The 20,416-nt window shown below is 38.0% G+C and overlaps 1 protein-coding gene across 1 annotated transcript in view; it reads right to left on the bottom strand.

Moving 5' to 3' along the window:
- The window catches only part of Kif24 (kinesin family member 24), a 71,663-nt gene that overhangs the window by 5,341 nt on the left and 45,906 nt on the right, over nt 1-20,416 (bottom strand). The window contains exons 6-10 of the mRNA XM_015492432.2: nt 18,250-18,337; nt 9,644-9,765; nt 8,627-8,732; nt 4,702-4,773; nt 1,535-1,644 (exon numbers count right to left, since the gene is read on the bottom strand). Of these exons, the coding sequence (XP_015347918.1) occupies nt 1,535-1,644; nt 4,702-4,773; nt 8,627-8,732; nt 9,644-9,765; nt 18,250-18,337 (498 nt within the window). The remainder of the gene's footprint in view (nt 1-1,534; nt 1,645-4,701; nt 4,774-8,626; nt 8,733-9,643; nt 9,766-18,249; nt 18,338-20,416) is intronic.

The raw sequence follows: 20,416 nt of genomic DNA, 5'->3' as shown, positions 1-20,416 counted from the left end.
CATCAGCCTCGGCAATTTGAGGCCCTATCTCAAAATAAAAAAATAAAAAGGGTTAGGGATGTAACTCAGTAGTAAACACCCCTGGGTTCAATCCTAGAACAAAACTAAAAAAAAAAAAGTTCAACCCACTATAAGAGACATATGTGACAACAGGCTAAAGAGAGGAGAGATACTAGCAGATACCAAAGTCATCTGAGAAAGAGTCCTTACCTGCTGGGTATGGTGGAAAATGCCAGTGATTTAGGAGGCTGAGGCAAGAAAATACAAGTTTAAAAAATTTTTTTGTGTGTGTGAGGACACTGAGAATTGAACCCAGAGGTGCTTTAACACTGAGCTACATCCTCAGCCTGCCCCCTCTATATTTTAAGATAGAGTCTCACTAAATTGTTTAAGGCCTTGATAAATTGCTGAGGCTGGCCTCAAACTTGCAGTCCTCCTGCCTCAATCTCCTGAGTCTGTGGGATTACTGGGCCTGGCAAGAATTGCAAGTTTGAGGTCAGCCTCTGCAATTTAGTGAGACCCTGTCTCAAAATAAAAATAAAAAGAGGCTGGTGATGTAGCTCAGTACGAGAGAGCTCCTGGGTTCAATCCCCAGTACTCAAAGAAAAAAAAAAAAAAAAAGAGAGGCCTGACCAGGCATTCAAGAGGTACTAGCTCTGCCACCAACTTCTGATGAACTCTTGGAAAATTCCTGCCCTTCTCTGGGCCTCAGTTTATATATGTCCAGGTTAGTCCATTCTAACATAGCTCTAAGTGATTCTGCCTTCAAAAGTAATGTCTATTTTTGTGTGTGCAAGTGGTACTGGAGATTGAACCCAGGAGAGCTTTACTACTGAGCTACATCCCCAGCCCTTTTAATTTTTTTATTTCAAGACAGGGTATCACTATGTTGCCCAGACTGGTCTCAAACTTGTCATCCTCCTGCCTCAATTTCCTGAGTAGCCAGAATTATAGGCATGTGCCACCATGCCTGGAAGTAATATGTATTCTACCTTTTACAATTAGGGCTGAGGTCAGGAGGAAAAAAACTCATTGAAGCAGGAATAATGGCACACACCTGTAATCCTGGCAACTAGGGAGGCTGAGGCAGGAGGATCACAAGTCCAAAGCCAGCTTCAGCAGCATAGCAAGATTCTAAGCAACTTAAGTAAGAACCTGTCTCAAAATAAAAAAATTAAATAAAAGGGCTGGGGATTAAGCTCAATGGTAAAGTGCCCCTGGGTTAATCCCCAATACTAGAAAAAAAATAATAACAACAACAACAAAACTGAGCTGACCAACTCAGATTAATATTTCACTTTCCAGTAGCCACTGAAAAGCCACTTATGGAGTCAACTCCCAAGTAAGGGGATATATCATCTTCCTCTTGTCATAAGTGCAAAAGCAGGGCCTACCAGGTCACATTCTTCAAATCACCAGTTTCTCCAAGAAGGTTGGAAAGCAAAGTGAGATCCCTTATTTGTGTGAGACATGTGCACAAATATCCCCCCCCTTTCTCTCTCTGTCTCACACGTGCACACACACACACTCTTACCTGTCAGCATAGCGTAAAGTATTTAGAGTGTGTTCAGTGGCCACATGGCTTGGTGAGATGTTAGCAATCATACAAGTTTTGGCATTGCCGATGAAAGAGTCCTTCAGAACCTGTCCAAACCAGAAGGTGGGTTAGTGAATGAAGTCTACTAACAAAAGGCATATTGACTACTTGTGTTCAGGACACTGGGGCAAAAAAGGCAACTCACAAAAGAAGAAATACAAATGATCAAATGCAATAAACAGAAAAAGGTACTAATCTCACCCTTAAGAAATACAAAAGAGCCATTTAAAATATTATATACTTTTACCCATAAAATTAAAAAAGACCGATGAATATCCTGCCCTGGTGCAGATCCAGATAAATGGGTACTCTCCTATTCTGCCATATGCCATGTACCATGACCTGGCACAAGCTTTCCAGAGGGCAGTGCAGCAATATGAAATAAAAGGTAAAAAACATGCACATCAAGGTTTTTATACCGAGGGACTTCTCAGTTGACAAAAAAAGTATACATGGGATATTCATTACAACATTACTTAATAACAATTCTAAAACAACCTGGGAGTTTGTAAGTAGGGAACAAACTAATTACAAATTGAATGCAACAATTACAAATGATTGTGTATATCTGTACTCAGGCACATGAAAAAATAATTAAAATATAAATCCCCTTTTTTGGGGGGTGGGCAGAAATCAAAACTATGGCCTCACACATGCTAGACAAGGGCTTTTGTCACTGAGTCACACACCCAGGTATCTTGAGGCAAAGTCTTGTTAAGTTACCCAGGCTGGCCTAGTTCTTCCAATCCTCCTGCCTCAGCCTCCTAAGTAGTTATAATTAAAGGCATATGCCATCCTAAACTTAAATCTTTGAATAACAAAACATATGATCCTATGCTTATGATTAGATCGACATGCAGAGTTAAGTGCATAGAAATGTTCACTAAAGCTAGGCATGATGGTGCACACCTATAATCCCATTGACTCAGGAGACTGAGGTAGGAGGATCACAAGTTCAAAGCCAGCTTCAACAAAATAGTGAGGCCCTAAGCAACTCGGTGAGACCCTGTCTTGAAATAAAAAATAAAAAGAGCTAGGGATGTGGCTCAATGGTTAAGCACCCCCGGGTTCAATCCCTGGTATGAATAAAAGGGGGGAAATGTTTTAAATGTCACAGTGTGGGAATCAAATTCAGAGAACACCAATTCTGACTAGCATGGAGTTGTATTAAAATAGGTTCTGTCCCACGTCCTATGGTGTTACCAAGATCCTCTCCTACTTGTCTGTCCTCTAATGTGCACCATACATAGTGCTGAAAGGAATCAGGGAAGACATAACTATCTTCACAAATGTTTGTACCTAGGCAGATCTGTCCTCATGTAGCTCTTCTGCAGTTATTATGGATGCTGATTTAATATCCAAACATTTCCATGATAGGAAAAAAAAAACCAAGAAAAAATAATTACCAATATTTCCAACACTTAGAATAAGAATAATCACAATTAATGCTTGTGTAGTTTTGTTTTTATTTTTTCATTGTTTTAAGAATGTACCATTTATTTCATGACACATTGCCTCTGTTTTTACACAATTCTTAGTATTATGCTATAATTTTAATAAAGAGCAAATAAATCTCAATCCAATTTTAAAATAAAGATATACATTAAATGTATTTATTAATTTGTTTAATACATTGTGTTGTCTTTGAACAATGAACTTAATTTTGGTACATAGCACATTTGTGTTTTGTTATTGAAATGAAGAAAGACATACTGCACCTGAAAATCTGCCCTAAGTGATTAAAACCATGACAATGACAGATTTCAATCAATTAGCAAAATCAAAATGTTCTAGAGTTTTTCTGATTATTTATAATAAAAGTGAAACAAGATTAATACTCAACAGGAGAGAATGTTTCTGTTTTTTTGAGACAGGGTTTTGCTATGTTGCTATGTTATTCCTGTACTCAACAAATCCTACTGCCTTAGTCTCTTGAGTAGCTGGGATGATAAGCAAATGCTGCCATGCCCAGCTGTCATTTTTTCCTTATTGCCTTTTTTTTTTAGTATTTATTTTTTAGTGTAGTTGGACACAAATACCTTTATTTCACTTATTTATTTTTATGAGGTGCTGAGGATGGAACTCAGGGTCTCGGTGTGAGGCAAGCGCTCTACCGCTGAGCCACAACCCCAGCCCCGCCTATTTCTTAAACTATAAAAACAGCAAGCGGTCAAATCATACATACTCTCATAACATGTAAAGTTACAGTTCCATCTTTACCCCCATTGTTATTCTTGAGATAATCCAATGCTGTTTCTTCTGCATTTTTAAAAATATTTTTCCCTGTGTGATTACACATATAGTAGAAAAATGCTTTAAGATCACACAGGCAATCAGATTATTACACTGTTCTACAGCTTGCTTTTTAACATCATAATAGATCTTGGTTATCTTTCTTATCAGTACATGTAGAAAATCTCAATTTTAAAAACTGTAGCCATTATTTATTTATTTATTTTTGTACTGAAAACACTGGCCTAAATCTTATAGCCAAGAAATTACCAACTATAGCTTACACCACTGTCTTTAAGGGCTCAGAGGCTCCACTAAATGATGAAGTCTTGGACTGGGGTTGTGGCTCAGTGGTAGAGCATTCGTCTGGCATCAGTGAGGCCCTGGATTGGATCCTGAGCACCACATTAAAATAAATAAGTAAAATAAAAGTATTGTGTCCAACTACAACTAAAAAATAAGTATTTTTTTTTAAAAAAGATAAGTCTCACTGTATTGCCTATGCTAGTCTAATTCATGAGCTCAAGCAAACTTCCTGCCTCAGCTTCCCAAGTAGCTGAACTATAGGCACATGTCACCACACCTAGCAATAGTTTCTTTACTGGAAATAAACATAAAGGTGGTAACCAGAGGGGCATAGCTGCCTCCTGGGGCCCCAGCTGCCCTGTGTTGAAGGTATCTCTGCCTGAGTGAGCCCTCACTAGAGGCTTAGTAGGTTTGAATGTTCCTGGAGGGAATGTAGCACTTCTCTTCTCCCCACTATGTCTAACTTGTGCCTTGCTGGCAGTGGACACTCTTCCGAATGAACACAGGAATGGAAGAAGGAACAATGAATGAACCAGAAAAAACTTGAGGTTCACATTTAACTTTACCTGAGTTAATTTGCTCTGCCTGAAGGGAGTATGGGTGTGTTCCTGGTCCAGTGCTCGGATACATTCCTTCAGCTGCAAAGTAGAAGAATAGCAAGCACATCAAATATCACAAAGTGAGTAACAGATTATTTATTTTTTTATGACGGCGGAATGCATTACAATTCTTATTACACACATAGAGCACATTTTTTTCATTTCTCTGGTTGTATACACAGTATATTCACACCAATTCGTGTCTTCATACCTGTACTTTGGATAATAATGATCATCACAGTCCACCATCATTAATAACAGATTATTTTTCTTAAATAAAAAACACTTAAGACAAGCTGGCCCTAGGGAAGAAACTGTCACTTGTCCCTAGACATGGCCCTTCAGTAAGAAATATTCATTGCACGTTACTGGGGTCATCATAGACCTGGATTGAGCAAAATGCCCATTAGAAACGGTGGGGAGGGGGCTGGGATTGTGGCTCAGTGGTAGAGTGCTCGCGAGCACGCATGAGGCACTGGGTTTGATCCTCAGCACCACATAAATGTAAAATAAAGATACTGTGTCCACCTAAAACTTAAGAATAAACATTAAAAAAAAAAAAAAAGAAAAGAAATGGTGGGGAGGGGTGGGCTAGGGTTGTGGCTCAGTGGCATGAGGCACTGGGTTCGATCCTCAGCACCACATAAATGCAAAATAAAGATATTGTGTCCAGGGCTGGGATTGTGGCTCAGAGGTAGAGCACTTGCCTAGCATGTGTGAGGCACTGGGTTCGATTCTCAGCACCACATATAAGTAAATGAATAAAGTAAAGGTTCATCAATAACTAAAATATATTTAAAAAAAAAGATATTGTGTCCACCTAAAACTTAAAAAATATATATATATATATATAAAGAAAGAAAGAAATGGTGGGGAGGGGGCTGGGACTGTGGCTCTGTTGTAGAGCGGTTGCCTACTACATATGAAGCGCTGGGTTCAATCCTCAGCACTACATACAAAAATTAAATAAATAAATAGATAAAGTTATTATGTCCATCCACAACTAAAAATCGTTTTTGTAAATTATTTATTTATTCTAATTTGTTATATATGATAGCAGAATGCAATTCCATTCATATTACACATATAGAGCACAATTTTTCAAGTCTCTGGTTGTACACAAAGTAGTTTCACACCATTCGTGTCTTCATACATGTGTTTAGGGTAATGATGTCCATCTCATCCCACCATCTTTCTTACCCCCATGCCCCCTCTCTTCACCTCCCTCCCCTTTTCCCATGTGTCCTTCTCCATCCTCAGCAGTGGACATTTGGGTGGTTCCCCTGTTGTGGGTGGTGCTGCAGTGACCATTGAGGGCAGGATCCTTCGTACCCGGACATGACCTGCTCTGGATCTGTCTAAAGTTCCTCCATTCCTCCCATGCGCCCCACCCCATCCCCATTATCAGTCAGCATCTCAAATCAATGAAAAGATTCCGTCTTTGGTTTTTTGGGATTGGCTTACTTCACTTAGCATAATATTCTCCAACTCCGTTTACCTGCAAATACCATGATTTTGTTCTCTTTTAATGCTGAGTAATATTCCATTGTGTATATATCCACAGTTTCCCTATCCATTCATCTACTGAAGGGCATGTGGGTTGGTTCCACAATTTAGCTATTGTGAATTGTGCTGCTATAAACATTGATGTGGCTGTGTCCCTGTAGTATGCTATTTTGAAGTCCCTTCAGTATAAACCAAGGAGTGGAATGTCCATTAGAAATGGTGTGGGGGAGGCTGGGACTGTAGCTCTGTGGTAGAGTGCTCGCCTAGTATGTGTGAGGTTCTGGGTTTGATCCTCAGCACCACATACAAAATAAGTTAATTAATTAATTAAAGTTTTTATGTCCATCCACAAAAAAAATAGTTTTTAAAAAAAGAAATGGTAGGGAGAGTGGGAGAGCAAGATGAGGAAGGAAAGACCTTCTATTTCTGAGTCAAGCATATAGGCTAAAAGGCAATAAATGAGAAAGAGGAAAGAGGAAGAAAGTAATCCCTTGGAAGTATCAGTGAGGGATTCTGCCAAGAGGAGGAAAATTAGCCTCCAGAATTTGCTGTGGCTGTTATTGGCAGCAGTCATAAAGGCCCATCATTGCCTAACCTCTATCCAGGAAGCTGCAGGACATAAAGTATAAGGCAATATCTTTCTGTTTTAAAAATCAATCCAGTATCCCCCAATTTTAGCACTGGATAGATTTTCCTGAAGGAATGAAAAAATAACTAAACCCTGCCTCTTATACCCATCCCTTACATCTTCAAATCCAAGTGGTACAATCAATACCTATGAGAGTCCTTGGATCCTTTTTAGCCCTGCTCAATCAGAATGGAATGGTCAACAAAGTTTACCTAACACTAAGAAACCAAGGGAAATGCCCAGGAAAGAAATAAGGCTACCTTTGTATACCTTATAAAGCACAATATTTTGATACTATTCTAGAAGGTCCAGGCCCCTTTGCATGCTTGTTCCCCATATGAAATAGACAAAGTCAAGTCACAAAGGGCATATGACTTCATAGATATTTCTTTCCATGTTTCATAGTTGATTCCTAGACCATTGTTTAAAATATCAGAATCACATATTTTTTGGTTAGAGGTGGTGGATCCTCAGACAATTCAATCCATCTGAACCTGGGAATCCTAATCTATAAGGTAGGAATAAGAGAATTTGCTTAACTTGCCTTACAGAGTTGTTGGGAAAACTAACATTTGACATTTAGCAAATGCTAAAAATATATTGGTTTCTTGGAGAAATGGTTGGTGGCAGGTGAAATTAATGGTACTCACATATTTTATTTAATCACTATATCCAAAATATAACTTTGGCGGGGGTACCAAGAATTGAACTCAGGGGCACCCAACCACTGAGCTACATCCCCAGCCCTATTTCGTATTTTATTTAGAGACAGGGTCTCACTAAGTTGCTTCGCCTCACTGTTGCTGAGGCTGGCTCTGAACTTGTAATCCTTCTGTCTAAGCCTCCTGAGCTGCTGGGATTACAGGCATATTCTATCATGCCCAGCTCAAAATATAATTTTGCATGCAATAAACATGCAAAAATATTAGTGAGATTTTTGCATGCTTTTTTTTGGTAATAAGTCTTCAAAATCCAGACTAGCCACACTGAACAGCACAGACAGATAGAGATTTAACCACATTATAGGAAATACAGAGGGAAGAATAACATATTAAACATCAGCATGGGGATGCAAGACAAGTGACCGTTTTTTTTTTTTTTAAATACATAGATATAGAAAAAAATAAGAGGGAGGGAGGGAGAAGCAATGTAGGATATTGTTTGCATGTTAATTTGAACAAGTTGACAGTAAAAAGACATTATGGGAAACCTGCAGAAATTATAATATATACTGAAAAACAGATAACATTAAAGGTATGATGTTGGTATTATGGTTATATTTTTAAAAGTGTCCTATTTTTGAGGTATATAATATTTATAGAAGAAATGACTTGATGACTAAGATTTTCTTTAAAATAATTTGACAAGGGGAAAGTTGGGATTGTTTACTTTTTCAAATGTTGATAACTGTTGAAGCTGGATAACAAGTATATGGAAGATCATTATGGTATTTAATCTACTTTGGTAGATTGAGGAATTAATACAATTTTAAAATTTGGAGAAAAGGAAAAGCTTACTAAGCTAGTAACTTGCAGAAATATTTTTATTCCTACTTGGCAGGGATTGACCAAAAAAGAGAAGGCAGGGAGAGAAGAGTTGTCTAGCATTGCTAAGAGCCCAACTTTTCTCCAGTCCAGGAATTCTTCTGCCAGATGAGAACACACCTGTTGCTCTAATTTCACTCCATTCTCACCCATTCTGGTTGCATGTAAGAGGTAACATCTCTCAAGAAGGATTTTTAGATTTTGAACAACTTACAGCCAGAAGACTCTGGTTTATTTCTGCACCTTCCATCTTTGTCTGTCTATCTGAGTCCCTGGCATCTGCTGCTCTTTCACTGCCAGCCAAGTCAATAAAGGAGATCCTAGAGAAAAGACACACCAAAAATGACTTTGTGGTTTGGGTTTTTTTTAAATTTTTAAAATTTTTTAAAATTTTGATATTAGTTGACATTCTGTAACTTCAGGAAGAAATTAACACTGGCCATCCTCAGGAAAGAAAAAAACATTACTGTCAGCTTTCCAAAAACACGGATCTGTCAGCTGCTATTGGAGCTGTTCACATAAACACTTCTATTGGTTCATTTGTGAGAAAGTATGACTGAAATTGATAAAGTACTCTTCCCATAAGGCTAAGTGACCCTACTACAAATCAGTTTGGTTATCATTAGGTAATTAAATAGAAACTTTTGTAGCTGCTTTCAAGAAGAAGAAGAAGAAGAAGGAGAAGGAGAAGGAGAAGGAGAAGGAGAAGGAGAAGGAGAAGGAGAAGGAGAAGGAGAAGAAGAAGAAGAAAAAGAAAAGGAGGGAGAGAGAGAAAAAAAAAAAAAGACTCATTATTCAGAGGTGAGACAGGCTCATCTATCAGCGTGGCAGAGTGTTTGCTAAGCACCAGAGAAGCAATGAATGTATCCAATTGTCTTATGGCTTTTTCAAGAAGAATGGATTAAGTCCCCCCACCCCCTGACTTCTTTTATGGCTTGTAAGCTTTCTGAGATGCATTCCTTGCTGTTTCTCTGATACTGTGTTTCAAGTCAGAAGCAATCAATGTCCCTTTCAATAACTTAGGATTGACCAACAATAGGTCATTATTTCATGGTCAATCAATTGATGGCATTTTGGTACAATGATTTATTTCAGGGCTAACAACTCTTCTCTGTATCCTCCAAAATGAAGACTTCCATGATGGCATGGTGTCCTGTTGTTGATAACAAATATTTCAAAATCACATTAAGGAAAGGCAGACAATGCAATTCCCTGAATATTTCCAGCTCACCTGCCAAATGTCCTCTTGGCTGAATCTTTGATCTGAATTTGGATGATAGCATGAGAGCGGGAGGAGTCCGCATTAACTCCAGTGGCCCCAGTGCTGCGCTCCTTGCTGCCCTTTAAGATCACCTGAAAATAAAACACATAGAATAACTTCCCCAAGGAGCAAACAAGCCCTCTGGCTCCAAAGAGTTGGCAACAAAGCAGTACAGACCAGACATATAATTTTGTCAGTATGATGCAGTTTTTTCTGTCCAGGTGGAAAGCTGCCCAAACACTAAATCATACAGAGCACGTACCCAATGGCAATGAAAACAATGTGGAATACTGATTTCGTGGGAGAACATTCAATAGCTTAAGAGCTAATTTACTTCTTGATCTCATATGCTCTTTTTAATAGCTTTGATGGATTTAGCCTAACTAAAATCCCCGGGGCATACTTGGCTCCAAAACAAAGTCTCATAATATTCATCTATCTTAGTAACTGAAGGACAGAAATGCATAACAAGGAATGACCAATCATATCTACCTGTTCTGTCAGGATGCAGGCATGAAGCATGCCAGGCCTCATATGTAGGAATAGGGAAGTGATGAGTTATTTTGATTATCATGAACCCATGACTTCCCTTGAGACCAATCCCCTCACCCCCAATTGGAATAAAGACTAACTGCAATGTGTTTCAAAAAGCCTAACATGTTGAGGTGAACTTTTCTGGCTAAATGCCTATTAGTGTAGGTGTGAAGGAATTTCTGGTTCTAGGTCCAGTTTTTTTCAGTTTCAATAACTGTCTACTATCACCATACCTTTCAGAAACTGTGGAATAGCTGGGTGTGGTGGTACATACCTATAATTCCCACAGCTTGGAAAGCTGAGACAGGAGGATTGCAAGTTCAAAGCCAGTCTCAGCAATTTAGCAAGGCCCCCAAGCAACTTAGCAAGACCCTGTCTCAAAATAAAAATTTTAAAAAGGGCTGTGGATGTGGGCTGGGGTTGTGGCTCAGTGGTAGAGTGCTTGCCTAGCATGCATGAGATGCTGGGTTTGATCCTCAGCACTACATAAAAATAAAAAATAAAGATATTGTATCCACCTAAAGCTAAAAAATAAATATTAAAAAAAGGGCTGTGGATGTGTCTCAGTGATTAAGCACCCCTGGGTTCAATCCCCAGTACCAGGAAAAAGAAAGAAAGAAACAAACTGTGGAATAAGGAAGCTAAGCTCTGAGGAGTAAAAACGAGGTAGTTTGTGAATATCAAACATCATCAAACTTTTGGAAATTACATACAACTGAAGTGTAGAGGTTAAGTGAAATCTAATATTAGACTGTCAGGGTTCACATGCCAGCTCTACTATTTGTGCAAACCACCTGACTTTTCAGGGCATCAGTTTATTATCTATAAAATGAGAATCTTAAATGTTAAGTTATGAGGACTAAAAAAGATAATATATGTAAAGCATTCATTACTACTAAATTGGCACATGGTAATAATAAATGTTAATTAAAAAATATACTAAAGAACATTTTTGTGTAAGTTTCCCTAACTTAAATGGTTTCTTTCTATAAATGTAAAATACAGCTTTAGAGATCAATGTGAGATGCCACAAGTTCTCCAGTACAAGCTAAACAAAAAGGAAAGGAAGGAAAAGAGGGAGGGAAAGAAGGAAAAAAAGATAATTTACTTGGGAGAAATAGAAGTCTAGGAACTGAGCAAAATTAACGCAAACACCTTAAAAATCATTAGGCCCACTTTTCCTCTATATCCTTCTCAAACTCCCCCCTCCCTATCTAAGGTCTACTGGACAAGTTTCAGTATCTAGGTTCTTTAGAATGTTATATGAGTAGTGAAATGGGAACTGCTGCAATAGAAAGTAGAGACAACTATTGAATTCTATGGTGCTGGGAAATATTCAGAGACTTTAGAATAATATATGTGAAAAAGAGAGCCACTATCATAGTAATTAAGCACCTCTTGTACATTATCTCAATTCCTTCTATCATCCAACCCAATCATCTGTTATCCATGTTTCAAGCTCAGAAAGATAAAGGATATGCTCAAGGATACATGGCACTGGCACCCAGATCCATCTGGTTATAAGGCTTTAATCACTAAGCTTTCCTATGCAAATACCAAAGAAGGGCTATGCCCTTCTATGTTAACAGAAGCAGTATGAAGACAGGTGCAGTCAGCTGAACTCTAGGGACTTGTGTTGCTTTGGAGGCATGGCCATACTTGTATTTTGCATTCTTCATATGTAATCATATTGCCAAAGACAAACTATTTCATCATTTATTGGAAATAATACTTTCCCCCAGACCTATCATAAAGTTTCTGTGATGTATTGTCTTCAAGTTGTAATAGAAACTACTCACTTGCATCAGTTAAAACACACACACACACACATTAAAAAAAAAAAACAAAAAAAAACAACAACCAAAACCCAAAACCCTGCAAATCTCTAAATTTAAAAACATGCTCATTGGGGCTGGGGATGTGGCTCAAGCAGTAACGCGCTTGCCTGGCATGCGTGGGACGCTGGGTTCGATCCTCAGCACCACATAAAAATAAAATAAAGATGTTGTGTCCACCGAAAACTAAAAAACAAATATTAAAAAATTCTCTCTCTCTCTCTCTTTAAAAAAAAAAGGCTCATTATAGGCTGGGATTGTGGCTCAGTGGTAGAGTGCTCGCCTAGCATACATGAGGCACTGGGTTCAAACCTCAGCACCACATAAAAATGAAATAAAGATATTATGTCCACCTACAACTAAAAAATAAATATTTTTAAAAATGCCCATTCATTGACAGAAAAAAAAAAGATCTTGATTCCAAATTTGGGAACTGTGATGAAGCAGTGAGTCCTCTTTAAAGTCAGGGAAGTCCTGGTCCCTATGTTGGTAAGATTGGGTAATCAAATACACATGAAAGGAGAAATTTTGTAGAGGAAAGATAATCCTATATGAAAAAGGAAGCTGCTGCTGCACAGGCAGGCAACAAGTGGCCATGCCTGAGTGGACCTGAGGAGATCTGAGAGTACCACCTGAAGAAGACACTTCAGCAAACATGTGCGCAACACCTGAGACGTCACAGTGACACCTGAGTCAGCAAGTGTAGTTTCCAGTCAATAAATGTTTTATGAGGGTAACTGTGTCAAATGTTTATAATTTATGTCAACTTTCCATCTTGATCTTTGCTATTTTCTTGCTAATACAATACCCTAAGTATCACAGACTGAGGGTGTCGTTAGTGATAAAATAATAATTTGTTGACTAACAAAGTTTTTTCTGCTTTTCTTAGGAACAATACTTTAGAACAATGTTTTAAACTCTTTCAGGATACAGAGGGTGACTTGAAATACACAGCCCCTTAGCAGCACAATTATGGCCCACAGACAAGGAAAATGGATTTTCTCATAATGTTTGTTCCTGTCCCATTTAATTAGTGTAATCTCAGGGACAAAGAAAGCACGAGGACCAGATTTACCCAAAACTCCTATCAAATGAAGGATTGGCTGGGGAGAAGTAGGAAGAAAACAACCACAGGGAATAAGTGTGGGATAAATAATTTTCTTAGGATTCCATAGTGGAGGGAGCTCCAGACAACTTAAGAAAGCTCTCAGTCTCAAGGAAGCCCCAACAACATGTCCCATACACTTTTGTTCTGTGCCTTCCTCTGCAGTCACAAAAAAGGGTCCTTAAAAACCAACCACAATCAGATGCTATCCTCATGTTTTGGATCCTAAGACACAGGAATCTGATAATCACAAAATATGAGGTCTCAGGCCTCATAGGTAAGCAAAACTTACCTATTTGTCCCAGGAAAAAGAAATATACCAATGGTGGGCCAACCTGTCATTTCACTCACCCAAGTCCCAACTCTTAGCTTTGAAAAACCAATAATAAAAATTTCCATAAACCCTGTTATTTGAGGTTAAACAGTCCTTTAAATATCCATTTTTTAAGCAAATGATCTCAGTATCCTTTTTCCTACTTTTTCTTTTTTGGGGGGGCAGAGGTACCACTCAGGGGCACTCGATCACTGAGCCATATCCCCAGCCCTATCTGTATTTTATTTAGAGACAGGGTCTCACTGAGTTGCTTAGAACCTTGCTTTTGCTGAGGCTGGCTTTGAACTCATGATCCTCCTCTGCCTTAGCTTTCTGAGCTGCTGGGATTGCAGGTGTGTGCCACCATGCCCAGCTTTCCTACTTCGTTAAGAAGAAAAATTTATCTCTAATCAATAATCTAATGCCACTATAGGTAGTATAGTATAGTGAAAAGGTCTTTAGAGTATGGAAATGGGCTTTAGACTATGATTAATCTGAGTCAGAATTTGGTTCTGTCAGCCACTAGCTATGTGATAGTTGTCAATTTCATTCTCAGTTTTTCTCATCTGTAAGATGAATTTTACAATATTTACCTGATTTTGTGATAATTAAAGGGAATAATATTTGCAAAAATCCTTAGCCAAGTTTTCAGTAGATAGTACCCAAAATGTTTGCAACTATTATTAAAACATAGTGAGAAAGAAAGCAGGAAAGATATAATTAGCCAGAGAGGCTTTAATTTTGGTGCTAATTGAAGGCATTTCTACAATACCAAACCTGTCTGCTTTCCCTGGTTCCTTGGGCTTGGTCAAAGCCTCAGATATTTCTCCCTGGAGTGGCATACTTGAAGCTATACTAAATGTAAGTCTTGTCAGGTCCTTTCCATCCTAGCCATCCCCGCTTACTCGAGCCAGGATTGTTGGATGTACTAGAAGAATGACTATGAAGGTGGTACATTATAACCACCTGAGGAGATTCTAAAATAATACCAATCCTCATATATTGCTGGTGGGAGTGCAAAATGGTACAGTTACTATGGAAATCAGTGTGGCAGTTCCTCAAAAAAGTATGTCCCAGTAATTCCATTCCTAGGCATACACACAATAAAACTGAAAACATGTCCACACAAAAACTTTTGTACATGAATGTTCATAGCAACGCTATTCATAATGGCTAAAAGTGGAAATAACTCGAATGTCCATCAATTGATGAATGGATAAATAAAATGTGGCACAGCCATATAATGGGCTATAAATCAGCCATAAAAAGAAATGAAGTCCTAAAAAAAAAAAATAATAAAGAAAGAAAGAAAGAAATGAAGTCCTAGATGGGTGCATGCCTATAATCCCAGCAGCTTGGGAAGCTGAGGCAGGAGGATCATGAGTTCAAAAGCCAGCCTCAGCAACTGCAAGGTTCTAAGCAACTCAGTGAGACCCTGTCTCAAAATAAAATACAAAATAGGGCTGGGGATATGGCTTTAGTGGTTGAGTGCCCCTGAGTTCAATCCCTGGTACCAAAACAAACAAACAAACAAAAAGAAATACATGATATATATATATATATATATATATATATACATATATACACATGCTATAGCATGGGTGAATCTTGAAAATTTTATACTAAGTGAAAGAAGTTGAGACAAATGGTTGTATGTTACGAGATTCTGTTTATATGATATAGCCAAATTAGCAAATCCACATAGATAAAAATTAGTGGATGCTAGGCACTTGGCAGGAGAAATAGGGAATGACTGCTAACAGACACAGGGTTTCATTTTGAGGTGATAAAAATTTTCTGGAATTAGTGGCAATGATCACACAACTTTATGGATCTACTAAAAAAGTTACTGAATTGCATACTTTAAAAGGGTGGGTATTATGGATCTAAATTATATTTCAATAAAAAAGCTATATTTAAAAGCCTACCAAATTATACAATTAGGTGAATTTTGTGGCATATAAACTATATTTCAGTTTTAAATAATTATCAAACCTGTGCCTGGGCCCCACCACTGAGAAATTCTAATTTTATTGACCTAAGGAAGACTCAAGGAAGCTGAGTCTTCAAATGAAGGCTGGGGATGTAGCTTAGTGGAAGAGTGCTTGTCTAGTATACACAAGGTCCTGGGTTCAATAAGTATAACTACATCACCCTGACAATAAATAAATAAATAAATAAATAAATAAAACTAATGAAATAATGAAACTGGAAGACAGGCCACTGAATTAGACCACATGCTTATGACATAAAATAACTGAACAAAAGACTCAAATCCAAAATACATAATAGGTAAGGAAAAGACCACCTCAACATGAGCAAGACCCAAATTGGCATCCCCAAAAGAGGAAATTCAAATGATAAATTAAAAATATACGGGATAGGGCTGGAGATGTGGCTCAGTAATAGAATACTTGCCTAGCATGCACAAGCACTAGCTGAATTCAATCCCCAGCATAGTAAGAAAAAAAGAGTAGGGGTTCAGTGGTAGAGTACATGCCTAGCATGTGTGAGGCCCTGGGTTCAATCCTTAGCACTTAAGATATTCAATTTCCTTCTTGATCAAAGAAATAAAAATAAATAAATTAAACAAAGGTATTATATTCATCTACAACCAAAAATAAAAAAGTATTGGTAAGCTGAGCAAGGTGGCATACACCTGAAATCCCTGTAATTTGGAAGTTTGAGGAAAGAAGATGGCAAATTCAAGACCAGCTTGGGCAACTTAATGAGTTGAGATAAAAAGGCTGGGAATAAGCACAGAAGTAGAGTGCTTGCTTAGCATACACGAGGCTCTGACTTCAATTCCCAATACCAAAAAAAAAAAAAAGAGGAAAGCGTTGGTGAAGTGAAGAGCAATGGGATTGCTCACATACTGCTTGTGGGAATGCACATCTTTTTGTAAAACAGTTGTCATCATTTAGTGAGGCTGAAGATATGCATGTCCTCGGATATAATCATTTTATAACCAGACAACCAAAATAAACGTTAAAGATAAGGACATCCCCAGCTGTGCTGTGCAGAATAACCCCAAAACAGAAACAACCCCACTACCCATTAACAGGAAAATGGATAAATAAATTGAATAAATTGTGGTATTTTCCTATGATGGAATACTACACTATAAATCAGATAAGAAAGAACAGAACTACATCTATATGTAAAAATCATAAATGAAATTCAAAAGCATAATTTTGAATAAAAGAAGGAAAACAAAAAAAAGAATATATATAGTGTGGTTCTATTCATGCAAATCTCAAAAACAGGTGAAAACTCAAAAAAATGTGAAAACTAAGTTATATAGTTTTAGGAAAGAATACAAAGGTGGTAAAACTATAATAGAACAAGAAAGCAATTAGTGTAAAAGTCAGGACAATTGAGATGTGTGACTAGGAAGTTACACAGGAGATTTTTTTTTAGTACTTTTATTTTTTAGTTGTAGTTGAACACAATACCTTTATTTTACTTATTTATTTTTATGTTGTGCTAAGGATCGAACCCAGGTCCTTGCCCGTGCTAGGCAAGTGCTCCACTGCTGAGCTACATCCAAGCCCCCACAGAAGACTTTTGAGGTACTAAAATGTTCTATTTCTTGATCTCCATGGCTGATTGCTAGGGTGCTTGCTTCTTTACACTGTTCACACTTAGGTTTCATGCATTTTTCTGAGTAGTGCTATTTTTTTTCCACAATAAAAAAGGTTAAATCATTTTTAAAGTAAGGAAATAACAGTATATAAGTGATCTAATGTAAAGCCAGAGGACCACTGCATTAAAGGAAAGTTCACCAGAAATGTATTTATACATAAGTTAATAAATACCTAGAACAGTGGATATCTCAGGGGGATAGCAAGTCAGTGGTGGGATGGGGTCTAGTTGTATAGAGTAAGTTAAAAGGATCTTTATTTTCTATTTTCTTATGTGTTCCTATAATGTTCAGATTTAATAATAAGCAAGTATTACTTTTGTTATAATAAAAGGATAATTTTTTAATAAAAGGAGTAGATTTTTAAATTCTTAGCTAGGCATGGTGGCATGCAATCCCAGCTACTTGGAAGATTGAGGCCAAAGGATTGCAAATTCAAGGCCAGCCTAGGCAACTTCGTGAGACCCTATCTCACAATGAAAACAAGAAGGGCTGGGGTTGTAGCTTAGTGGAGTAGAATTCTTTCTCAGTATGTGAAAGACTCTGAAAGAAAAAAAAAAAATCTGTGGTAGGATATTTAAAAACCTAATAAAATTAGTTAAAACCTAATTAATTAGTCTCAGGAAAAGGGAATTAAAAGGATAAGGCAGAAGAATCCATCCAAGTTTGAGGCTAGCTTCAGCAATTTAAGAGAAGCCCTGTATTTTTAAAAAAAAAGAAGAAGAAGAAGAAGAAAGTCTGGGGATGTAGCTCAGTGGCAGAGTGCCCTTTGGGTTCAATTTCCAGGACCTCCCACCCCCAATTTTTTTTTTTTTTTTAATAAAAATGTTTGTCTCCAGCAGCATTCCCCAGAGTTCACTGTCACAGAAAAACACAAAAGCAGTCTTTGAAACTGGTGCAGGAGCAACTTTGCCATGAATTAGCTTTTCCTACACGCCCTACCTCCCACTCCATAGCATTGGAACATCAACTCTGTTAAGAAACAAGCCATCCTCTGAGAAGATGACTCACATTTTACAATTTTGAAGTGGTGTGCTTATCATTGTCCTTTGCCTAGATCTGAGAGCGTCTACCTACTAGGTAGCAGAATAAATTCTTTCCTGGACTTACGCTGCTATAGGGGAGTAATAAAGAAGAATTAATTACCTCTAAGAGGACCTCCACACTATCCACCTGGAGCTCCTGCAGTCCCACTATCTGTACCACATGCTTGCTATCTTCTCTTGCGAAGAGCCTGCAGATGCAAAAATATGGTTGGTATGTTGGCGCTGCTTTAACAGACTTTGTTCTTGTCTCCCCAGAAACAATTTTCCCACTCCCCATTAAGTAGCAGTTTTGCCACTTGGGTGGAATAGAAAACTTCTTCTCCCCAGTCCTACCCTCCTGACCTCAGCCTCAGACTTCCATAATCTGTAATCCCACCCTATAATTCCAGCTACTCCAGAGGCTGAGGCAAGAGGACTGCAAATTTGTGACCAGACTAGGCAACTGAGCAAGACCCTGTTTCAAAATAAAAAATTAAAAGGGACTGGGAGGGCTGGGGATGTGGCTCAAGTGGTAGCGTGCTCACCTAGAATGCATGAGGCACTGGGTTTGATTCTCAGCACCATATAATGTAAAATAAAGATACTGTATCCACCTAAAACTAAAAAATAAATATTTTTTTTAAAAAAGGGACTGGGAGTGCAGCTCAGTGGTAGAGCACCCTTAGGTTCAAATCCCTAGTTTAAAAAAAAAAAAAAAGAAAGAAAGAATAAGCATATAATCCAGACCTATGCCAATCAGTGGATGGTATGGTATATTCCCAGCTATAATGATTGTCGAATGAAAATAAAGTCCTGGTCGGGCGTGATGGTGCAAGCCTGTAATCCCCGAGGTTTGGGAGGCTGAGACAGGAGGATTGTGAGTTCAAAGCGAGCCTCAGCAAAAAGCAAAGCGCTAAACAACTCATGGAGACCCTGTCTCTAAATAAGATAGATAGAGTCCTGATCTCTTATTAGGTGCCTGGTGGTGAGGTACTCTGCTTCTCTCTCGAAAAGTGAAAGCATATAGTCTTGGGAGCAGTGGCAGACATTATTTTTCTATAAAGAGAACTAGTTTTAAGATGAAGCAAACACCATAGAAGAACAGAGAAGCAAACTTGGTCCTTCTAACATCCCTGAGCTGTTGGAGTAAACTAACCCTGAAGTCTACACATTTCCATGGTAGACAGGAAGAGCTAATGTGAATGCCTCAGACCTGTGAATAAGGTAACAAAAGGTTATGGACTTATGGACTCCATTATCATTAAACCAGATATATCAAGGGCATCAAAGATTCATCAAAGGATATTTTTCCCCTTAATAAGATACCGATTAAGGTGAATAATGGAATTCCACTTTACAGCAAACCCTGTCCCCCATACACACAAAGAAAGAAAGAAAATGACTATCTCAAAAAAAAAAAAAAAATTTTTTTTTCCTGCTGGGTGTGGATTGCCTATAATTCCAGCTACTCTGGGTCTGAGGTAGGAGGATCACAAGTCCAATGCCAGTCTCAGCAATTTAGAAAAATCCTGTCTAAAAAATAAAAAGGCTGGGAATGTAGCTCAGTTGGTAGAATGCTTCTGAATTCAGTCCTTAGTACACCAAAATTTCAAACTTTTACAGAAGAATTGGACGAAAACAGTCTTGCCAACGCCCATGATCTCTTGGAAAGAAACTACTGAGTAGTCCGCCTTCTGGAATGAAAGAAGGATCTAGTTTTCAGATTCCTCATATATGCTAGACCCAATGTCCTAAGCTAACCCCAGGGAGGTTCTTAGTGGATAATTAAAAATATACTGCTAAATTTTTAAGTCACATAAGCTAGAGTTATATTACTTCACCCTTTATGCAAGGCTCTGAAAACAACATCCTCTACTTTTAGAAATTTGACAATCCTTAATCTTTGTTTTCCAGTTTAAGAATCAGACTTAGCATATAAACCTTGTCAAAGTCCCTGCATTATAAAATATATATATATATATATATATATATATATATATATATATATATATATATATATATATTTTAAAAACAAGATAAAACATAACTATGAAACCAGGAAACAAGACATCAGTAGACCAGAACATTTCAAAAGTCCCATAAGGTAGGAAATAAAAAGATCATATTAAGCCAGACACAGTGGGGCACACCGGTAATCCAGCTACTTGGGAGGCTGAAGCAGGAGGTATACCAACAGCCAGACTGCGGCATTTGGTGGGCCGCACGGGGAGCGACTGAGGGTAAGTGAAACTGCTCGCCCCTGAGGGCAGGGCAAGAGGATGGGTAGC

The sequence above is a fragment of the Marmota marmota genome, unplaced genomic scaffold (genome assembly GCF_001458135.2).
Source record: "Marmota marmota marmota unplaced genomic scaffold, marMar, whole genome shotgun sequence".
NCBI lineage: Eukaryota > Metazoa > Chordata > Mammalia > Rodentia > Sciuridae > Marmota > Marmota marmota.
This window is presented reverse-complemented; position numbering and strand designations above follow the sequence as displayed.